The following is a 20,909-nucleotide window of genomic DNA, read 5'->3' on the forward strand; positions in this document are numbered from 1 at the left end:
GCTAATTCCAGAGCTATAAACTCGGACTCCATAGTAGATTTGGCAATTAACGTTTGCTTAGATGATCTCCAAGCAATCGCACCTCCTCCAAGTGTAAACACATAACCACTAGTGGATTTTGTCTCATCTGAATCTGAAATCCAGTTAGCATCACTGTACCCTTCAAGTACAGCGGGAAATCCACTATATAGGATACCATAACTCATGGTTCCTCTCAAATATTTCATTAGTTTGACAATGCCATTCCAATGATCACGATTAGGATTATGAGTATATCTACTTAATCTGCACACAGCATAGGCTATGTCAGGTCGAGAGAAATTCATCAGATGCATCAGACTCCCAATAACCTGAGCATACTCAGTTTGAGCTACAGGATCTCCTCTATTCTTCATTAACTTAGTGTTAGCATCATAAGGAGTACTCACAGGTGTGACATCAAAATGTCCAAACTTCTTAAGAAGTTTCTCAACATAATGCTCTTGTGATAGTATTATACTATCACCCTTCCTTATGATTTTAACACCCAAAATTACATTTGCTTCACCCATATCTTTCATATCAAATTGAGAAGCAAGAAAAGCCTTTGTTTCATGTACTATACTAAGACAAGTACCAAAGATAAGCATGTCATCCACATACAAACAAATAATGACAGACTCACCTTCAAGCACTTTAGTATAAACACATTTATCAGCATCAGTAGAGGAAAACCCATCACTAATCAGAACTTGATCAAATTTCTCATGCCATTGTTTAGGAGCTTGTTTCAAACCATATAATGATTTTAAAAGTTTACAAACTTTGTTCTTTTGATTTGAAACAACACAACCCTCGGGTTGAGTCATATAAATTTCTTCTTCTAATTCGCCATTTAAAAACGTAGTTTTAACATCCATTTGATGAATAAAAAGTTTATGAATTGAAGCTAAGGCAATTAAAACTCTAATTGAAGCAATTCTAGTTACATGGGCAAAAGTGTCAAAATAATAAATATTTGGTTTTTGAGAAAAACCTTTCGCAACCAATCTAGCTTTATATTTTTCAATTGAACCATCAGGATTCATTTTTCTTTTGAAAATTCATTTACAGCCAATGGGTTTTGCGCCAGGAGGCAAATCAACTAAAACCCAAGTATTATTTTGATTAATTGAATCAATTTCAGTTTTAATGGCTTCTTTCCAAAAAACAGACTCAGAAGAGGAAACAGCTTCATTAAAATTTAAAGGTTCATTATCAACCAAATACGTATAAAAATCATTTCCAAAGGAATTTTCAATTCTTTGTCTTTTGCTCCGTCTCAACTCCTCAGTAGAGTTCACTGTTATATTTTCAGTTTCATTTTCATTAACAGTGGGCATATGAGAAATTGACTCAGTTTTTAGTGGATACACATTCTCAAAGAATTCAGCATTCTTAGTTTCAACAATTGTATTGCAATCAAGTACATTACTTTTCAATACAAGGAACCTATGAGCAGCACTATGTTAAGCATATCCAATAAACAGGCAATCAGAGGTTTTAGAACCTATTTTCCTTTTCTTAGGGTCAGGTAACATTACTTTAGCTAGACACCCCCACACTTTTAAATATTTCAGGTTAGGTCTATAACCTTTCCATAGTTCATAAGGTGTTTTTCCAGTTTTCTTATAAGGTATTCTATTCTGTAAATGACAAGCAGACAGTATAGCTTCACCCCATAAGTTATCACTAGCAGAAGAACTAACTAGTAGTGCATTCATCATTTCTTTTAAGGTTCTATTTTTTCTTTCTGCTACACCATTAGATTCAGGTGAATATGGAGGAGTTACTTCATGTATTATTCCTTCTTTTTCACAATATTCATTAAATGCTATATATTCACCACCTCTATCTGATCTAATTCTTTTAATCTTTCTATTAAGTTGGTTTTCTACTTCAGCTTTATAAATTAGGAACATATCAAATGCTTCATCTTTATTTCTTAATAAATAAACTCTAGCATATCTAGAACAATCATCTATAAATGTCACATAATATTTTTTACCACCTCTAGTCATGGTTTGTTTTAGGTCTCCTAAATCTGTATGAATTAAACTAAGTAATTCAGATTCTCTAACTACAGAATGGCACGTTTTCTTAGTCGATTTAGTTTCAGCACATATTTGACATTTATCTATGTTCGTTTTATTTAGTCCAGTTATATATTATACCAAGTGTTTGCATTTTCTTAATATAGCTAGCATTCACATGTCCTAATCTAGCATGCCATAAATCAATAGAGTCAATCAAGTAAGCAGAAGTAGATGCATTTTTCATTATTTCAGCAACATTCAATACAAACAGACCCTGATTACAATAACCCCTGCCTACAAAGACATTATTCTTTGTCATTACAATCTGATCTGATTCAAATGACACCTTAACTCCACCCTTACCCATTAGTGCAACAGACAACAAATTAGCCCTAATATTTGGTACATGAAGTACTTCATTCAGAGCCAGTGTCTTTCCTGATGTGAGCTTGAGAAGAACCTTTCCTTTTCCAAGAACAGGAGCTGTTCGGGAATCACCAAGGAACACACATTCTTCTCCATCCCCTACTGGTGTGTAGGAGGTAAAAGCATCTCTGCTTGCACAGATATGCCTGGTAGCACCAGAGTCTACCACCCAGTTTCTCGCATCAGCAACCAAATTCACTTCAGAAATGACAGCAGCAATAATATCATCTCCTTCGACCAAATTCGCATTTGGCTTAGGGGGATTGCCATTTCTGAGTCTCTTTCTGCATTGAGCTGCAAAGTGACCTGGTTTTCCACACACAAAACAAGTACTCTTTTTCTTGAAAGCAGTGGAGTTAGCTATCTTGGGTTTGTAATCAGTATTAACAACTACATGGGGTTTTTGATCATACCTCTTGAAGTTCCCCTTGCTTTGCACCATATTCGCCCTTGCATTCAGCGCCTTGTTTCGGGCAGCTTTGATTTCCTTTCGGTTCGTCTCCTCAATTATTATGTGTGTGATCAGTTCCTGCAATGTCAATTGTATATGTTTGTGTTTAAGATTCTGTTTGTAGTCATTCCATGATTGAGGCAGTTACTCAATCAGGATTCCAGCAACAAATTCATCTGGCAGTGTGATTGATTCGCCCTTAAGATCTTCGAGCAGTTTGTGGTACTCGTTAATCTGAGCGATCATGTCCTTGTCCTCAGCCATCTCCCATTTGTAAAATTTGCCAATCACGAACTTCTATTTTCCAGCATCCTCGGCAGTGTACTTGCTGATCATCGAATCCCATATCTGTTTTGCTTCCTTGTACGCACAATAAACGTCAAAAAGTTCATTAGATAATGTACTGATTATTGTGTGTCGACAAACCTTATTGGCATAAAGCCATGTTTCGGACTCCTTGACAGCAGTAGGGAGTGGTTTTGCCTCGGTTAATGCAGAGGCAACACCATGCATGTCGAGAACAGTAAAGATTCGCTCCTGCCATCGCCGAAAGTTTTCACCGTCAAAGACTTGTATCTTTGAGATGTCTGGAAAGGGTTTGGCGTATGGAACAGTAGCCATCAAGGTTGGCGGAGCAACAGCAGTAGGAAGCGTAACCGTAGGCGGAGCGTCAGATTTCTCAGTATCAGCAACACCCATGTTCGTATTTTCAGTAGACATAATATATTTTAGATTGTTGTAGTATTTGAAAGAACGAACAGAGTGTTTTTGCTTTGAGGCGTGAAATGTTTCACTGACCTAAAGTATATTTCGCAGTATTTGCGTATACCCCAGGATACAACTAAGCCATCTATTTAATTCGAAAATAGGATCAGAAGTAGCAGTGAATCAAATATTTGATACGATTTTCGTATCCCACTAATCCAGCCATGATCTCATTTCAATTTTAAATTCGTAATCAGCAAGTAAATGAATGAGGACGTAAAAGAGGTTAAGTTAAACATAACCGAAATCAGTGAGTGGAGGATCCTTAATTAAAAACATGGTTAAGTAAATAAAAACGTTTTAATTAAACTCAGTCAAGATTTGTTCCAAATTTTTAGGCTTCAAGCAAAAATAATTTAACATATGCTAAAATAGGACCTTCTCATATAAGGCTTTAATTATTAAATAATAAATAAAATTATAACGGGCTGCAAAAAGTTTAGTCAAGCTTCGGACAAGCCCACTTGACTTTCATCCCGAACTCCAACCCTCAAGCCTACTCCGGAGAAGGGGGGGGGGGGGGGCGCGAGCCCATTGCTTCCCCTCAACACACTTATGAGCCTATATTGCATAAACCCTTATAAACTCAATATTGGAGCTCTACACTTTCCATGTGGGATTTATGTTGTTTTGAAATAACACAAAATGACAAATTAAGAATATGACAAATTAAAACAATTTTTCACAACAATCCCCCACTTATTTCAAAACAGAAGTATCATCCTTAATAATGATGAGCCGAGAAAACTGAGATTGCTGATGCGGTCGACACACATATATCATCAAAGCTATGGCACATCTAACGTAAAAATCATTCACGTTGGATACAAATATAGGCTGATTGCGACGATCTCTTAACTGAGCTGCATCAAATACTCCGTTTTCTCCAGACTCCTGTATTCGTCTTGAGAGTCCTCCCAAGCTATTTTCATATTCAAGCATGTCAGGCTCTGGAGGATTTTGCTCGGAGTTATAAATCCACGCGGATATTCTCCCTGAAATGATGTAAAATCGTGCAGACTCCGCAATCATTTGAATGGAAACTATAAGATGTCTAGCTGGATGTACTGCTTGGGCTCCGCGACTGATTCGCCCGTTTCTACAGTTATAATAGAGTGACGAGACAGCACGCTGTAGTGGATCTGCTCCCAGATCGAGTTCTTCTCTACCAGTACCATTTGCTGCTTTATCTAGAGATGTATAACTCTCTCCGAAAGGGAGTTGATGCCGATTTTCAGGTGCAACATCTGGGAAAGCATTTTGAACCTCAGTTTGCGGAGTACCTGGAAAATAGTGCACATAACTTCCAGCACGAAAAGCAATTATATATGCATTAGTCACACTTATCGCGAATGTAACAGATTTCGTTTCGCCATTTGAAAGTTGCACTAGAAGTGAACCACCAGTGGCACGCATCACATTATAGCCATGCCACTGATCTGTGTTCTCGTTTGGATCACGCAACTGATTACGCAGATCGTCAATGAAAATAAATTCTCAATCTTTAAAATATAACTTAAAATTTCATATTAATTTAAAAAGTTAATTAAATTTAATTTAAACCTAAATAAATTTATTAAATAATATTTAATTTTAAAACTTTATTCAAAAAATTAATAGCTAAAAACCGTCAAATTCATTCCAATGGGGTCCTCCTCTAACCCGTGCACTCTACCACCCTCCGACCTGGTCGTCTTTCTCCATGGAAGACCATTGAAGATAAACCTAGTCGTCCTCCGTGGAGGAAGATAACTTCGTCTTAAGAGAGAAGCTACAACTTAATTACTCTTTCACCGGCCGAATATAGCTTTATAGAGTTGATATGATAATATTTTTTTAAGTATAAAGACAAAATTATTATTATTTATTTAAATCTTTATTTTGTTTATTAATTATGGCAATTTTTTAATTTTGACAAAATGATTTTATACCTACATGTAGACACCTATTTTCCGGACAGATAAAAAGTGATAAGGGATTAAAGCATCTGATGATAATTTTCAGAGGAACTCGTCCGGGTGCCGAGCTAGCAATCCGAATATTTGAATTCAAGCGGGTTAGATCAGTGCATAGTGAAAAATTTGAGAGATTGAAGCGTAATTAGCTGCAAATAGCCCATAAAAATCAAAGAAAATCACAATAAAAGTCCAAACAATTGGACTAATTACTGCACAATTTTAAAACTACATATAATTTCAAAACACAATTAATTAAGAAAAATTAAGAAAAAAATTATTATTTAATTTATTTATTTTTGAACAAGAAAAACAAAAGATATGAAAAATTCATAATATATATAACAAGCAGGAACAATTGGAACAGAAGCTTAATATTTGTTTTTTGTTTTTCAAACAATTCATATAAAACAATAAAACATCACACATTTTGAAAGAACTTGCAGCTGATCATATAGTAGCATCCACCACTGACTCGACACCGCAGTCAATTTTCCGTTCGTTATAACTAGGACATAAATCCCTAAAAGTAGATAACTGGTACGGTGGCTCATCCTTGGCGAGCCACTGGTTCACTGCGAAATGTTTCTTGGTCTCCCTAATTGAATATCCTCCAGAACTTCTGACATCTACGTACTTAACGTACCAGCCAGGATACTTACCACTATTATCATGGCTCAGCTCAATGTAACACACCGGTTTAGGGAAACAACGTCCCGTATAACTGAAAAAGTCCAAGTTGTCAAACTCAAAATAGTCATGTCCAAACTCCATAATACCGTAATTTTCGAGGTCTTTAATGTAAACAGCGGGATTCTCTAGATCGGAGAACTTCAGGCTCACGACGGCGTCTGTTCCTGCTTGTTGCATCGTTCCTGTTTTTACTGATATCGTATATGTACATGTGCATGGCTCCTGCAAATGATTTATCAAATAAGTATAAGCAAACAAATTAGAAGAACTAAAACTTAGTTGAAAAGATTAACAATGTGAGATTGTTGTTGGGAACCTACTGAAAGGACAATGCTGGAGAAACTGAGACATATGAGAAATGAGAGAATGTAAGAAGCAACTACCATTTTTGTCACTAGTTTGGTTCAAGCTATATGCTATATGCTATTATAGGCTCTACTAGGTATACAAATTTATAGAGCCACTTTTCAAATGCAAAAATATAAATTATTCTTTAACTTCGGCTCGATGATATATGTAAACGTTTATAAAATTAATCTATATATGTGGCATATATCGTCTCACATCAGTTAAAGTCAATTAAGGATATAATTGAAAAAGATAAATATTACATAGTGTAAGAATTTAAAAATATACTCCCTCCGTCCCGTTTAAGAAGGGACAAATGACTTTTTCACATATGTTAAGAAAGCATTAATTATTATAGTGTTTTCTTATTTTAACCCTATTTATGATATTGTTGTATTTTGTGTATAGGCTAATAGTCATTAATTATGGAAAGAGAAAAGGGGGTAAAAAAGGAAAATTCATATAAATTGGCACAAAAAATACGATATGGCCTTCTTAAGTGGGACAAATAAAAATAGGATATGTCCCTTCTTAAATGGGACGGAGGGAGTAGTACATTTGGCAAATTGGCTAAAGTGATGTGCACGTTTTGTAGACTTATAACCACTCACGGTCTTGTTTTTGAGGCATTCTATCACCACCATTATGAGATTGTTTAGAAACCCCATGAGTTTCGGTTTCAAAATTATAAAACTCCCAACCATCAATTTTTACCAAACACTTTTAACATAAGTTGATATGGCATGTAAAAAAAATAACGTCCACATTATCTGCCACATCAGCACCCTAAAATATTAAATGCCCAAATCCCTCAAATTCAAATATAAAAAATAAAAAACACTAAAACAAAAAAAGAAAAAATAATCTAACCGCCGCTTTCCCCTATCACCTCCGCTTCCACTACAAAAAATTCTGTTTTTGGCAATAAATATTTTTACAGCTAATTTTTTTTTACTGCTAAAAAATATTTTGCAGCATTAATTTTAAAATTTATTGCCATTAGTGAAGTTATAACAGTATTTTACAGCAAATTTTGTTACCAATTACTTAAAACAACGTTTTAATTGCAGCAATATGTCACAATTTTTTTTTTGCTATATGTTAATGGGTAACAATTTTAGCACTATTAGCAGTAAAAATATTTGCTGCTAATTCTAGTATTTTTTGTAGTGTTCCTCATTACCGTCTACGTTGTCCTAATTAGACGAACCGATCTAGGTTTGTCCAAGGACAGATATGGTCGTCCTAAGGACAAGCAGATCGCTCGTTTCTCCTCTGAAAAAACAAGCCCAGCGGAGAGTGGGTGGCCGGTATTGGAGAGGACAGCGGCTAGGAAGATGTTTTTTAAATTTTTTTTTATATTAAAGTATTTCGGGTATTTAAATTTTTAGGGTGTTTTGTTGACATGGCAGATGATGTATATTGTATTTAATTATTATTTTTACCTTTTTACATGCCACATCTACCAATGTTGACGGCATTAAGCAAAAATTTAAGATTGGGAGTTGTAATTTTAAAATTGAAGCTTAGTAGGTATCTGAATCGAGAGGACGATGGTGATAAAAGTTTCCAAATTCAAGGAAAATGGTGAATTTAAGCTTATTTTGGATTGTAAATGTTGTAACATTGATACTGATTGTTAAATTTTTGGTACCAATTGTCGTGACCAGTTCTTGACCGGATTGGTATGCGTAGAGGAATCGAAACCATTCCGTATGTATTTAATTATGGATTTGATCAAGAAACAATAATATAGCAAAATAATAAAGGGTTAATTACATATAAAATCACCACCTTTACACGAATTCTCAAAAATAACACCACCTTTAAAACGTGTCAATTCAGGGCATCACCTTTCATTTTTTTTTCAAAAACAACATGGACACGTTTTTAGATAAAATTTTGCTGACTTGGAGTACATCCGATGGGAGTGCCACGTGTCATGCCACGTCAGCAAAAACGCCACTAAAAATGTGCCCATGTTGTTTTTGAAAATAAATGAAAGGTGGTGACCTAAATTGCTACGTTTTAAAGGTCGTGTTATTTTTGCAATTTCGTGTAAAGGTGGTGATTTTATATGTAATTAACCCAACAATAAATAACACAAGAGATTTACGTGGTTCTGCATTAAAGCGTACATCCACGTGCGAAAAACTCGAGCGACCACTAATCATCAAAAGGAGTACAAAATTGGTGAAGAACTACCAAATAAAGAACATATCTAGTAAATATGCCATTAAAAGAAAAACCCACAAAGTGTTTAACTTTATACAAGAAGTAACTCAAAAGGGTTAGAAATAACTTTTATTCCTCACACTACGCACACCCCCTTTTTCTCCTTATTCACATCAATATTTACATTGTGTGTTCAGTTTGATGTAGTCTAAAAGGTGAATAAGATAGTGTATTTATAGTGAATAAATAGTCAATATGGCATTAGGAATATTAATCCTAATTGGATGTATACTTCCTAATTAGCTAATGATAATAAAGTTATCCTTCTCCCAAACGCTTCATTAATAGAGTTCTAATACAAATAGAAATTAAAATTTTAAGTATATTCCAACAATAAATAATTTTTGTCACATTTTAAACGAATTTTTATAATTAGACAATATTTTTTTATATTTATTATTTTAATCATTTTATAAAATATATGCATAACATCTAATTTGAACCAACGAGCAATAGCTCAAATGGTATAAGCGCTGGCAGCAAACTGCTAGGTCGTGGGTTCGATTCCTCCCACAAGCGCTTCCCCTCTCCAATTACACAAAAAAAAATCTAATTTAAAATATTATGGTCCGTTAGTTTTATAAATTTAAACAAATATATCAAATCTTTGATTTAAACCTAATTTCGGTCACATAATTCACATTCTAACCCGAATAATCTATGTGATGTTAATAAATTCTCCCTATCATTAAACCCTCGAACAGCCTTTAGTGGCAGAATAACGCCACGCTGGCTATCAAATGGCAGCCAACGTCATGTTGTTTGTGGATATAGAAATAAGGCCAAATATTGTAAAAAGGCCAAACCTTTCACAAAAGTTTCACAAAAGTCATGATCTTTCAATTTTGTCGATTTTGGCCAAAAACTGATTATTTGGTTTCACAAAAGTCCTGACCTTTCAATTTGGTTGATTTTGGCCAAAAATGGATTATTTGGTTTCACAAAAGTCCTGACCGTTCAATATTTGGCATGCCACATAGGTGTCACATAGGCAAATTGAAATCAAATTGAGGGTTGGCCACAATTGAAACCAAATAATATGTTTTTGGCCAAAATCGATAAAATTGAAAGGTCAGGACTTTTGTGAAACTTTTATAAAATGTTTGGCCTTTTTACAACATTTGGCCTAGAAATAAATGGATTGTTTGTGGATAATATCCCAGATAAAGGCACAAAATAAAAATTACGTACCCAACTTTGTGACACAAATACGGAATTATTTTCCCTATTTGCAATTTTTGGAAATTTCCTATTTATTTGGCTAGTTGCAGCACTTCGGAGAGCCAGATCACGTTCCTTTACATTGTTCATTTTTCCCGGATAAAATCATTGCGAATAGAGAAATGAAGTAAACAATATTTTTTAAAAAAAGATTAAGTAAAAAAATAAAAATTACAAAGACCTAAAAATGAACTTATGTCTTTTTTACGTGATCACTTTATTTCAAAAATTTGGAAGTCATAATAGTTGAATTTTTTAGGGAGAAAGAACCTAATATGTAGGATTTGGTGTTCATAAGCATTGTTAGAGCGGTTTTAAAATTAAATGTTCTTATTTTTTATTCCGTTATTTAGTCATCGATGTTTATAAAAATTTAGAGTGAATTTTTTATTTTGATTTTTTTTCTTTTCTTTCAAAATTGGAGTTTCCATAAAGTGTTGTATAGTGGAGTTTTACCATTTTTATGGTGTTTTTATTTACAAAGAATCACAGAGTGAAAATATTTAAAACAAATTGACTTCAGAATTTGATCATTGGTCATATTATTTTATTATTTAAATATGTACACATAAATAATTTATTTATATTTTTATTCATATTTTAAACACAATAGATATTCAATAAAATTAAAACTAACTTTTTTACAATTAATTTTTTATTTGATAAATTAGATGACTGACAAAAGGAGACAAAAGGTTTGCATCAGTCCATATCATTGCTTTATTCTCAAATGTTTTAATTTGAATTGGACGTGAAACACATGTTTGCTATTAAGAAATAAGTTTGTTCTCATTTATTTTTGCAAATTGTTGTTAAGAAGAATGTTTATGGGAGTTAAATTGAAAGGAAATTTTTATTTAGATCTGGTTTATAAAAAACTTATAAGAACCGTTTGGATTGAATGGTTTTAAAATCGATGGATTTAACAAAATCAATGGATTTAAAATCTATGGATTATGAAATTAGTGGATTTACAAATTTCATCGTTTGGATAGAACCTAAAATCAATGGATTTGTAAAGATAATTTTGAAATAATAAAATATTCTAACAATCCATCATATATATAAGAAATGGTGGATTGCAACTTCCCCACCTTCTAGGTGAGAAATTAAATGAAGGATTTTGTAGGATGGTGGATTATGACAGTATATGAATTCTAATCACTTTTTATTATATTTTATTCAAATCCATGAATTTTAATCATCTGAATTCTCTCAATCTAAACGGTGTCATAGATTTATCCACTGAATGTTAGGTCATAATTAATAGATAAGTGTAAGTTTTGCTCTTCGACAGTATGGAGTATTGACCATACCGAGAGACAGGCCCTGAAGCGAAGGACGATAAATTTTTGGCTTTGCACTGACCATTAGATAGACCATGGACTGAAAATGAAAAAAGAGAGAAAATGATAAGGGAGAAAAATCTAAATCAAATTCGGTTAACGGACAAAAAATAAAAATTAACACATTTTTTTAGGCTAATGTTCTGAAAAAAAACATTCACCTTTCAACCCTTTTTCGTTTTATAAAATCGCCGATTACACCTGCATCCGCATATTTCATTTTCAATTGCACCCTCAAACACTAAATTGATCTCTTTTCACTTAAAAAAATTGAAATCAATACTTCATATTTTAACATATATTCTAAGTAGCACTTAATGTAATATTTAAAACAAAAAACTATTCTTGCCAAAAAATTTAAAATCCAATAATAATTTTTTATTTAATACATATAAAGATTATTATGGTATAAATATAATTTTTTATTTTAATTATAATATTAAGAACTATTTAGAATATATATATATATATATATATATATATGTTAAAATATTAAGTATTGAAAAAAATTAATTTGATGTTTGAGGGTGCAATTAAAACCAAAATATGTGTATTTTGATGTTTGAGGGTGCAATTAAAAATAAAAGTTGTGAATTTGGGTGAAATCGGCGATTTTGAAACATCAGGATGCAAATAAAAAAAGTTAAAAGGTGAAGGGTTTTTCAGACCATTATCCTTTTTTTTATTTTGTACCTTTATTTTTATCTCTAGGGTAAAGAAAAGTGAAGGAATAATACAAAAATGATGTTTCAATGTTTTCATATGCAGATTTATGCGCATCAAAACACTGCCTTTAATAATTTATTTTTCTTTTATCAAATTACAACATAAATATTGAAAACTATTATGATATTTTTTAAAACTTTATAGGCAAATAAACTCAAACCGTGTATTTTGATTATTGTAGGCAATGGTAATAACAAAATGGCTTCCACATTAACAATCTCCATCTAATTTTCAATCAATATATCAATTTACTAAAAAATAACCAGGCTCTGGAGAATGGCCTCTCCTCCTCCATTAAACCCTAAACCAAAACCTAATATCATCACCAATACCCTGGATCATAGCTTACCTTCTCGGCTGCCGGCGAATCACGTTATCTATTTCGAGAATTTTCCTCGCTCTTGGAACCATTTAAACCTACAGAATGCTTTTGAGAGATATAATCTTTATGGTCGGATTTCTATTGCCAGGAAATTGAATTCGGCAAATCGGTGCTTTGGATTCTTGAGGATTGATTCAACAATCAACATTGATTGGATTATTTCACAAATTAATATTATATCGATTGGGAAATACAGATTAAGAGCTTTTATCGCCAAATTTCCAACTCCTAAGAGTTCACGATCAGCTGCAACTCAGGTGACGAACCCTAATGTTTCATCCAAATCAGTTTTGGGAACTGCAAAGCCGGCAACAACCCCTTCTCTGAGAGATGGTAGAAGTTTCAGCGATGTTCTACAACAAAACACAGTGAAGGAAAACCCTAATCTTATTAAGGAACAATTCTCTTACTTTTATTCAGATTCAACAGAGGTTTCGAATTGGCTTTCACGTTCAATTGCAATTTCTCTGAATTCTCCTCCTTCACTTATCACAATTAATGATTATATCATTAATCTAGGGATTGATTTTGAGAAGATATCAATCCTCGGAGGATCTGATGTTTTGCTCACGTTCAATACACTTGCTGAAGCGGAGCTTTTTATGTCAAACAGACCTGGATCACGAGATTGTTTCATTCAAGCCTTTTGCAAAGCAGAAAATTATGAACTTACGACGAGTCGACTTGCTTGGATTAATGTTACAGGAGTTCCTTTACATTTATGGACAGAAGATTTTTTCATGTTTATTGGCAATTTGATTGGCCAATCAATTATAGTACATGAAGAAGTGGCTCTTAAAGACAAACTTGACGTTGGGGCGGTTCTTGTTTCCCTGACGGGCTCTAGGGTTAATAAAAAGCTCCAAATTAATTACAATCATCATAATTGTTCGGTTCATGCTATGGAAACTGATAGAGCTGTAACTTTTTCATCAGATAGAGATGACTCTGAATCTGTTGATGAATTGAATATGGCAGCTACAGGCAATACGTCAGATGAAGGCTTGATAAATATTCTGCAATCCCCCTCTCTATCTTCTTCTTCTTCTGTATCCATTCCACTCTTAAACAGCAATCAGATTCCTTCTTCAACAAGGAATAACCAAGACAGCAACCAGATCCTCTCACAGGATAACCCTTTAGACAGCAAACAAATCCCTTTGTCAGCAAGGGATACCCGATCCTTAGAAATTGATTTAAGGTCTCCTCACAATGATTCTATTGTTCAAGACTCTTTTAAGAATAATGGTGATATTATTCATGGACAATCAGCTATCAATGTTACTATTCGAAAGAAGAATAATGTGAAACCTTTGGCAAACAAATCAACAGGTGATCCCCCTTTGCTTTTTGTTTCAGCTAATCTCCCTTCCTTGGATGTCAGGTCTGAAGACTTCCCAGTTTTAGAAAGTTCTCCTATTCAAAATGTTTCAGCAGCTGTTAGGTCTCCGGTATTCAGTCCTACTAAAACTCGAAAGGTTAAATCTGTTAACCCAGCAGGGAGTATCATCACGCCAGCTTTATCTCTCTCAGCAACTTCTTCGTCCTTGCCATCTGCTTCCATTAACAACAGAAATAGAATTATTGATTCTCAGCAGCAAATGGAAGAGGAAGTCACTAAAACATGGGAAATTGGTTTGAGTTTGGGGCTCTTTTCAGCAGCTCACGAAGAGGATATTATTAGACTTCTCACCCAGCAAATTGCAAAAGGAAACCGTACCGAACATCAGGTTTAAATCTGTCGTCTTTATCAAGGATTCATATTCTTTTTATGTCGTTTCCATTCAATTTCTTATCCTGGAATTGTCGAGGTGGTATTACTTATTCTAGGAAACAAAGGACTATTCGTTCTTTTATCTCAAAGTTTAATTTATCTTTGGTGGGCATTATTGAAACTAAGCAGGAATTGATTGATGATTTTGTTGCTGGTAGGCTTTGGCCTAATTCTGATTACAATTTTTATTTATCTCCTTCTTCGGGAGCTTCCGGTGGTCTTCTTTGCATGTGGGACAAGCAGATTATTTCGGTTACTAGAATAACTTCTTTCTCTAGGTGGATTTGTATTGACTTTGAAGCTTCAGGGATCCGCTTTCGTTTTCTATTGGTTTATGGCTGCTCCTTAGCTATTGATAGAGCTAATCTCTGGTCTGAAATTCTGCCTGAACTCCATTCTGACAGGCTTTGTATTATGATGGGAGTTTAATGAGATTCTTTACCCGTCCGATAGATTGTACTGTACTGGATATTCTACTGGTATGAGGCAATTTATGGATTTCATTCAATCTTCTAATCTCGTGGAGGTTAATCTTCAAGGGCGTCTTTTTACTTGGCATAATAGTCATTCTCGCTCTAAAATTGACCGGTGCTTTATATCAGCGTCTGCTTTTACTTCATGGCCTAACCTGTCTTTAGAAGCATTGCCGAGGAATTACTCTGACCATCATCCTTTACTCTTCCGTTCTTTGGTGGCTAGAGATTGGGGTCCTAGGCCATTCAAATCAATCAACGCTTGGTGGAGTAACCCTTCATTTTTTGATTTTGTTGCTTCTTCTTGGAGAAATATTTCGGCTAATCCCGTTTACAACAGCCTTGTTGGTAAACTTAGAGCTCTTCGCCATCTCATAAAGGACTGGAATATCAACACTTTTGGAAATTTAAACTCTACTTTGGCTTCAGCTCAGCATTTGGTCGACACCCTGGAGTTGGCAGCTGATTTTCGCGATCTGTTGCCAGCAGAAATTGACGATCTAGCTGCTGCTCGTAGTTAGTTCTCTTCGGTTTCTAAGCAGCTCGAAACCCTGTGGCAGCAAAAATCCCGCCTGAATTGGAACGTTAATGGAGATAAAAATTCCAAATTCTTTCATACGGTTGCATCGGTTCATGCTAGCAACAACTTTTTGGCTGAAATTATTGTTGATAATCAGAGGTATTCGTCTCCGGAGGAAATTAAATCCAATATTCAGCTGTTCTATAAGAATTTGTTTAAACCTCCTGCTCATGTTATTTTTTCACTAGATGATTTATCTTTCAAGTGTCTATCTTCGGAGCAAGCTGATTTTCTTTCCGCGGCTTTTACAGAGGAGGAGATTTACCTAACACTCTTAGGGTGTGATGATAATAAAGCGCCCGGGCCTGATGGGTTTAATTATTTTTTCTACAAAAAGGCTTGGAAGATATTGAAGCATGATATTATTGATTTGTTTATCAATTTTCATCAGACAGGTTATTTTCCTGCTGGTCTCAACACTGCTTTCCTGGTCCTTATTCCGAAAATGAGGGGTGCTTCGGACATTAAAGACTTCCGCCCTATTAGCCTGATTAATGGGATTTTCAAGCTTCTTTCTAAGGTTTTGGCAAACAGGTTAGCTACTTTTCTCCCTTTTGTTATCTCGGAAAATCAGTTTGGCTTCATTAAGGGGAGGAATATTCATGATTGCCATATGATTGCTTCTGATTTAATTCACCTAGTTCACAGGAGGAAAGAGCAAATTTTTCTGGTGAAGCTGGACTTTAGAAAAGCATTTGATTCTATTTCTTGGGATTTTATTCTAAAAATGCTTGCTAGATTGAATTTTGATATTACTTGGATCAATTGGATTGCATCTTTTTTCAAATCATCCCAGCTATCTGTTCTTGTTAATGGTAGTCCAGGTAAAAATTTCAGTATGAAAAGAGGGGTCAGACAAGGCGATCCTATCTCCCCTATGCTTTTTGTTCTGGCGGTTGAATGCCTCAAGTCTCTATTTGTGAAAGCTGCTGATTTGGGTTTGATTGATGGTATTCATGTGGATGATTTTGCGGAGCCTATTTCTATTCTGCAATTTGCGGATGACACGCTTCTTTTTATCCCTAATAACATGGAGATGATAAGAAATCTTTTGAGAATTCTTAGATGTTTCGAGCTTGTTTCTGGCCTGGAAATAAACTATCACAAATCTGCTATTTTTGGTATTAATGTCGATGATGATTCTCTTTCTGAAGCTTCTAGCATTCTCGGATGCAAAATTGATAAATTTCCGACTTCTTATCTTGGGCTTCCTCTTTCTCTGAAGCCAGTTAAGGCCAAGCAATGGGATCCTATTATTAGTAATTTTTCATCTCAATTGGCGGGATGGAAAGGAAATCTTTTATCTCCAGCCGGTCGTCTGGTTTTGATCAAGTCAGTCCTTTGCAGTATCCCGGTTTATTTTCTTTCATCTTTTTGCATCCCTAATTCGGTGGTTCTGTCTCTGGAACAATCAATGCGTCGATTTTTATGGAGTGGTTCGGCTGCTACCACTGGTTTCAGTAAAGTCTCTTGGACTGATGTTTGCATGTCGTTTGCGGAAGGGGGTTTGAATATTACTCCCTTGAAAATTCGGAATCAAAGCTTACTTTTGAAGTGGATTTGGAAGTTAATTGTTGCGGATAAACTTTCTCTTTGGTTTAAGGTTATTTCTTGTAGCTCGGGTTTGAATTTCTGGTTCGATATTGAAGTTTTGCATGCCCGTAGATTATCCCATTTGTGGAAAGGGATTCAATCTGTCTGTTTTAAAAATCATGATATTTGGCACAACTTCAAATTAGGAATTCAAATCAGCATGGGAACAGGTCTTTCAACTCGTTTCTGGGTTGATCCATGGGCTGCTAATGAACCTCTTAAACTGCTCTATCCAGGCTTATTTACTCTAAGTAGATTTCAGCAGCAGTTTGTGGCAGATATTTTTGATTATGAGCAACAGGTCTTCCTCTTCTCTTGGAAGCGCCGGCTTCGTCTGGGTGAGCAGACTCAGCTAAGTTCCTTAGCGTCTTTGATTGAAGCAAATTTACCTACTTCCAGACCTGACCAATTTTATTGGAATGGTAAGCTTTTTTCTCCTTCTGCTTTTGTTCGAACTGGGCAGCGTCTTATGCAGAATCATAACTGCAACTTTGGTACATTTTGGAAGTACAAAATTCCCCCTCGCATTAACTTTTTCATGTGACTTTTAAATCGAGATAGGATTTCATCTAATGCAATGCTGGTTCGTCGTGGAGTTCTTACGGCTTCTAATTCTTCTTGTTTGTTTTGTTCGGAAGAGGAGACGAGCAGTCACATTATTCTTCACTGCAGATTTGCTTGGAATACTTGGAATTTAATCCTGAAATCATGTAATCTCCAATGGGCAGCCCCGGTTTCAGTCCATCATTTTTTTGATATGTGGAGTTACTTTGGTAGCAAGCGTTATCGTCCTCTCTGGCAGACTATATGGTTCTTTGGTATTTGGGAGTTGTGAAAAGCGAGAAATGCTAGAGTTTTCAGGCATGAAATAGTGGACATCAACTCTTTGGTGTATTCTATTATTTGCAAAGCGGTAATCTTCTACAAGGATAACAACGCGGGTTTTGATTATCCGGCTAATGATGTTTTTAGAAATTTGAATTTATTTTGTAACTTCTTGTAGCCTGTCTTTCTTCGGTCTTTTGCCTTCCACTGCTTTGTGGTTGTGCTAATAAATTAATCATTTACCCAAAAAAAAAAAGAATAGTTAATATACAAATGTAATAATTAATATAAATGGATATATATGTGTATAACTGATGAATTTATATAATATTTTTTTTATTAATTTTTTAATGGCAAAGTGGATGACCTAAAGTGACGAAAAGTTTACATTAATTCATATCTTTGTTTTCACCTATTTTAATTTTTTTTTTCAACTTGATGTTAAATACATATTTGCTATTAAGAAATGAACTGCTTTTCTTTATTTTAGCAAATTCTTGTTAAGAAAAATGTTTACAGGCGAGTTAAAGGGAAAAGGGTTATGATGTGCTAAAGCAAAAATAATTGTTCCATACATGTGTAATAGAGAATGTGATTATCTACTTCTATAATAAAAAAGATGGTAAATATTTAAATTTGAATGAACTAGTGTAGGCAAAATGTTTCAATGTCATCTTTAATTTTATTTTAATTGCATTCTGATTTTGTAAAATATCAATTTTATTTTATTTTGAATCTTCAACTTTTAATTGTCCTGACTTACTGCCAAATTTATTTTATTTTAAATTTTCAACTTTTAATTGTACCCTAAATTTTTAATTTTGGAAGATTTTCTTAAAAAGGGATTAAATCAATCAAAAATACCAAATTTGAGGATAAAATTATATTCTTTTCTATTTAAAAAAATCAAATAAATTCTCAATCTTTAAAATATAACTTAAAATTTCATATTAATTTAAAAAGTTAATTAAATTAAATTTAAACCTAAATAAATTTATTAAATAATATTTAATTTTAAAACTTTATTCAAAAAATTAATAGCTAAAAACCGTCAAATTCATTCCAATGGGGTCCTCCTCTAACCCGTGCACTCTACCACCCTCCGACCTGGTCGTCTTTCTCCATGGAAGACCATTGAAGATAAACCTAGTCGTCCTCCGTGGAGGAAGATAACTTCGTCTTAAGAGAGAAGCTACAACTTAATTACTCTTTCACCGGCCGAATATAGCTTTATAGAGTTGATATGATAATATTTTTTAAGTATAAAGACAAAATTATTATTATTTATTTAAATCTTTATTTTGTTTATTAATTATGGCAATTTTTTAATTTTGACGAAATGATTTTATACCTACATGTAGACACCTATTTTCCGGACAGATAAAAAGTGATAACGGATTAAAGCATCTGATGATAATTTTCAGAGGAACTCGTCCGGGTGCCGAGCTAGCAATCCGAATATTTGAATTCAAGCGGGTTAGATCAGTGCATAGTGAAAAATTTGAGAGATTGAAGCGTAATTAGCTGCAAATAGCCCATAAAAATCCAAGAAAGTCACAATAAAAGTCCAAACAATTGGACTAATTACAGCACAATTTTAAAATATAATATATTTAAAACACGGTCTAAAATTATAAACAGATAGGGGCGGACCAAGAGTACGCAGTTGTTCACTTTATTATTTTGAATATATGAAAAAAAAAGTGAATATAGAGTTTAATAATACAATATTGCCTTTCGCATCTCCTTCGAAAATTGCTAAAAGCATGAATTTGGTAGATAAATCTCTTATGTGTTTATGCTTCTTCCCTTATAATTGTAGCTTTGATTGTGTGTAAGTTCTTGAGTATTTAGTGGAATTTTACCACTTTTTGTGGCACTTCACTTTTTTTTATTCATAAAAAAGAGATTATGATAGTTAAAACTACATATAATTTCAAAACACAATTAATTAAGAAAAATTAAGAAAAAAATTATTATTTAATTTATTTATTTTTGAACAAGAAAAACAAAAGATATGAAAAATTCATAATATATATAACAAGCAGGAACAATTGGAACAGAAGCTTAATATTTGTTTTTTGTTTTTCAAACAATTCATATAAAACAATAAAACATCACACATTTTGAAAGAACTTGCAGCTGATCATATAGTAGCATCCACCACTGACTCGACACCGCAGTCAATTTTCCGTTCGTTATAACTAGGACATAAATCCCTAAAAGTAGATAACTGGTACGGTGGCTCATCCTTGGCGAGCCACTGGTTCACTGCGAAATGTTTCTTGGTCTCCCTAATTGAATATCCTCCAGAACTTCTGACATCTACGTACTTAACGTACCAGCCAGGATACTTACCACTATTATCATGGCTCAGCTCAATGTAACACACCGGTTTAGGGAAACAACGTCCCGTATAACTGAAAAAGTCCAAGTTGTCAAACTCAAAATAGTCATGTCCAAACTCCATAATACCGTAATTTTCAAGGTCTTTAATGTAAACAGCGGGATTCTCTAGATCGGAGAACTTCAGGCTCACGACGGCGTCTGTTCCTGCTTGTTGCATCGTTCCTGTTTTTACTGATATCGTATATGTACATGTGCATGGCTCCTGCAAATGATTTATCAAATAAGTATAAGCAAACAAATTAGAAGAACTAAAACTTAGTTGAAAAGATTAACAATGTGAGATTGTTGTTGGGAACCTACTGAAAGGACAATGCTGGAGAAACTGAGACATATGAGAAATGAGAGAATGTAAGAAGCAACTACCATTTTTGTCACTAGTTTGGTTCAAGCTATATGCTATATGCTATTATAGGCTCTACTAGGTATACAAATTTATAGAGCCACTTTTCAAATGCAAAAATATAAATTATTCTTTAACTTCGGCTCGATGATATATGTAAACGTTTATAAAATTAATCTATATATGTGGCATATATCGTCTCACATCAGTTAAAGTCAATTAAGGATATAATTGAAAAAGATAAATATTACATAGTGTAAGAATTTAAAAATATACTCCCTCCGTCCCGTTTAAGAAGGGACAAATGACTTTT

At 34.0% G+C, this 20,909-nt stretch overlaps 3 protein-coding genes across 3 annotated transcripts; all 3 read right to left on the bottom strand.

Annotated features, from left to right (window-relative positions):
* Nucleotides 1-4,395: 4,395 nt before the first annotated feature.
* On the bottom strand, nucleotides 4,396-5,112 carry LOC126668541 (ricin-like). Its single transcript, XM_050361731.1, has one exon. The coding sequence runs from the start codon at nucleotides 5,110-5,112 to the stop codon at nucleotides 4,396-4,398; it is 717 nt and encodes a 238-aa protein (XP_050217688.1).
* An 894-nt stretch (nucleotides 5,113-6,006) lies between these two features.
* Nucleotides 6,007-6,773, bottom strand: LOC126667329 (PLAT domain-containing protein 3-like). The gene is made up of 2 exons (XM_050360288.2): nucleotides 6,665-6,773; nucleotides 6,007-6,566 (listed from the first exon to the last, which is right to left on the bottom strand). The coding sequence occupies exons 1-2, from the start codon at nucleotides 6,728-6,730 to the stop codon at nucleotides 6,102-6,104; spliced, it is 531 nt and encodes a 176-aa protein (XP_050216245.1). The 5' UTR covers nucleotides 6,731-6,773; the 3' UTR covers nucleotides 6,007-6,101.
* A 13,125-nt stretch (nucleotides 6,774-19,898) lies between these two features.
* Nucleotides 19,899-20,665, bottom strand: LOC126667327 (PLAT domain-containing protein 3-like). Its single transcript, XM_050360287.1, has 2 exons — nucleotides 20,557-20,665; nucleotides 19,899-20,458 (listed from the first exon to the last, which is right to left on the bottom strand). Exons 1-2 carry the CDS (start codon nucleotides 20,620-20,622, stop codon nucleotides 19,994-19,996), a joined length of 531 nt encoding a protein of 176 aa, XP_050216244.1. The 5' UTR covers nucleotides 20,623-20,665; the 3' UTR covers nucleotides 19,899-19,993.
* Nucleotides 20,666-20,909: the final 244 nt, after the last annotated feature.

The sequence above is a fragment of the Mercurialis annua genome, linkage group LG2 (assembly GCF_937616625.2).
Source record: "Mercurialis annua linkage group LG2, ddMerAnnu1.2, whole genome shotgun sequence".
Lineage (NCBI taxonomy): Eukaryota > Viridiplantae > Streptophyta > Magnoliopsida > Malpighiales > Euphorbiaceae > Mercurialis > Mercurialis annua.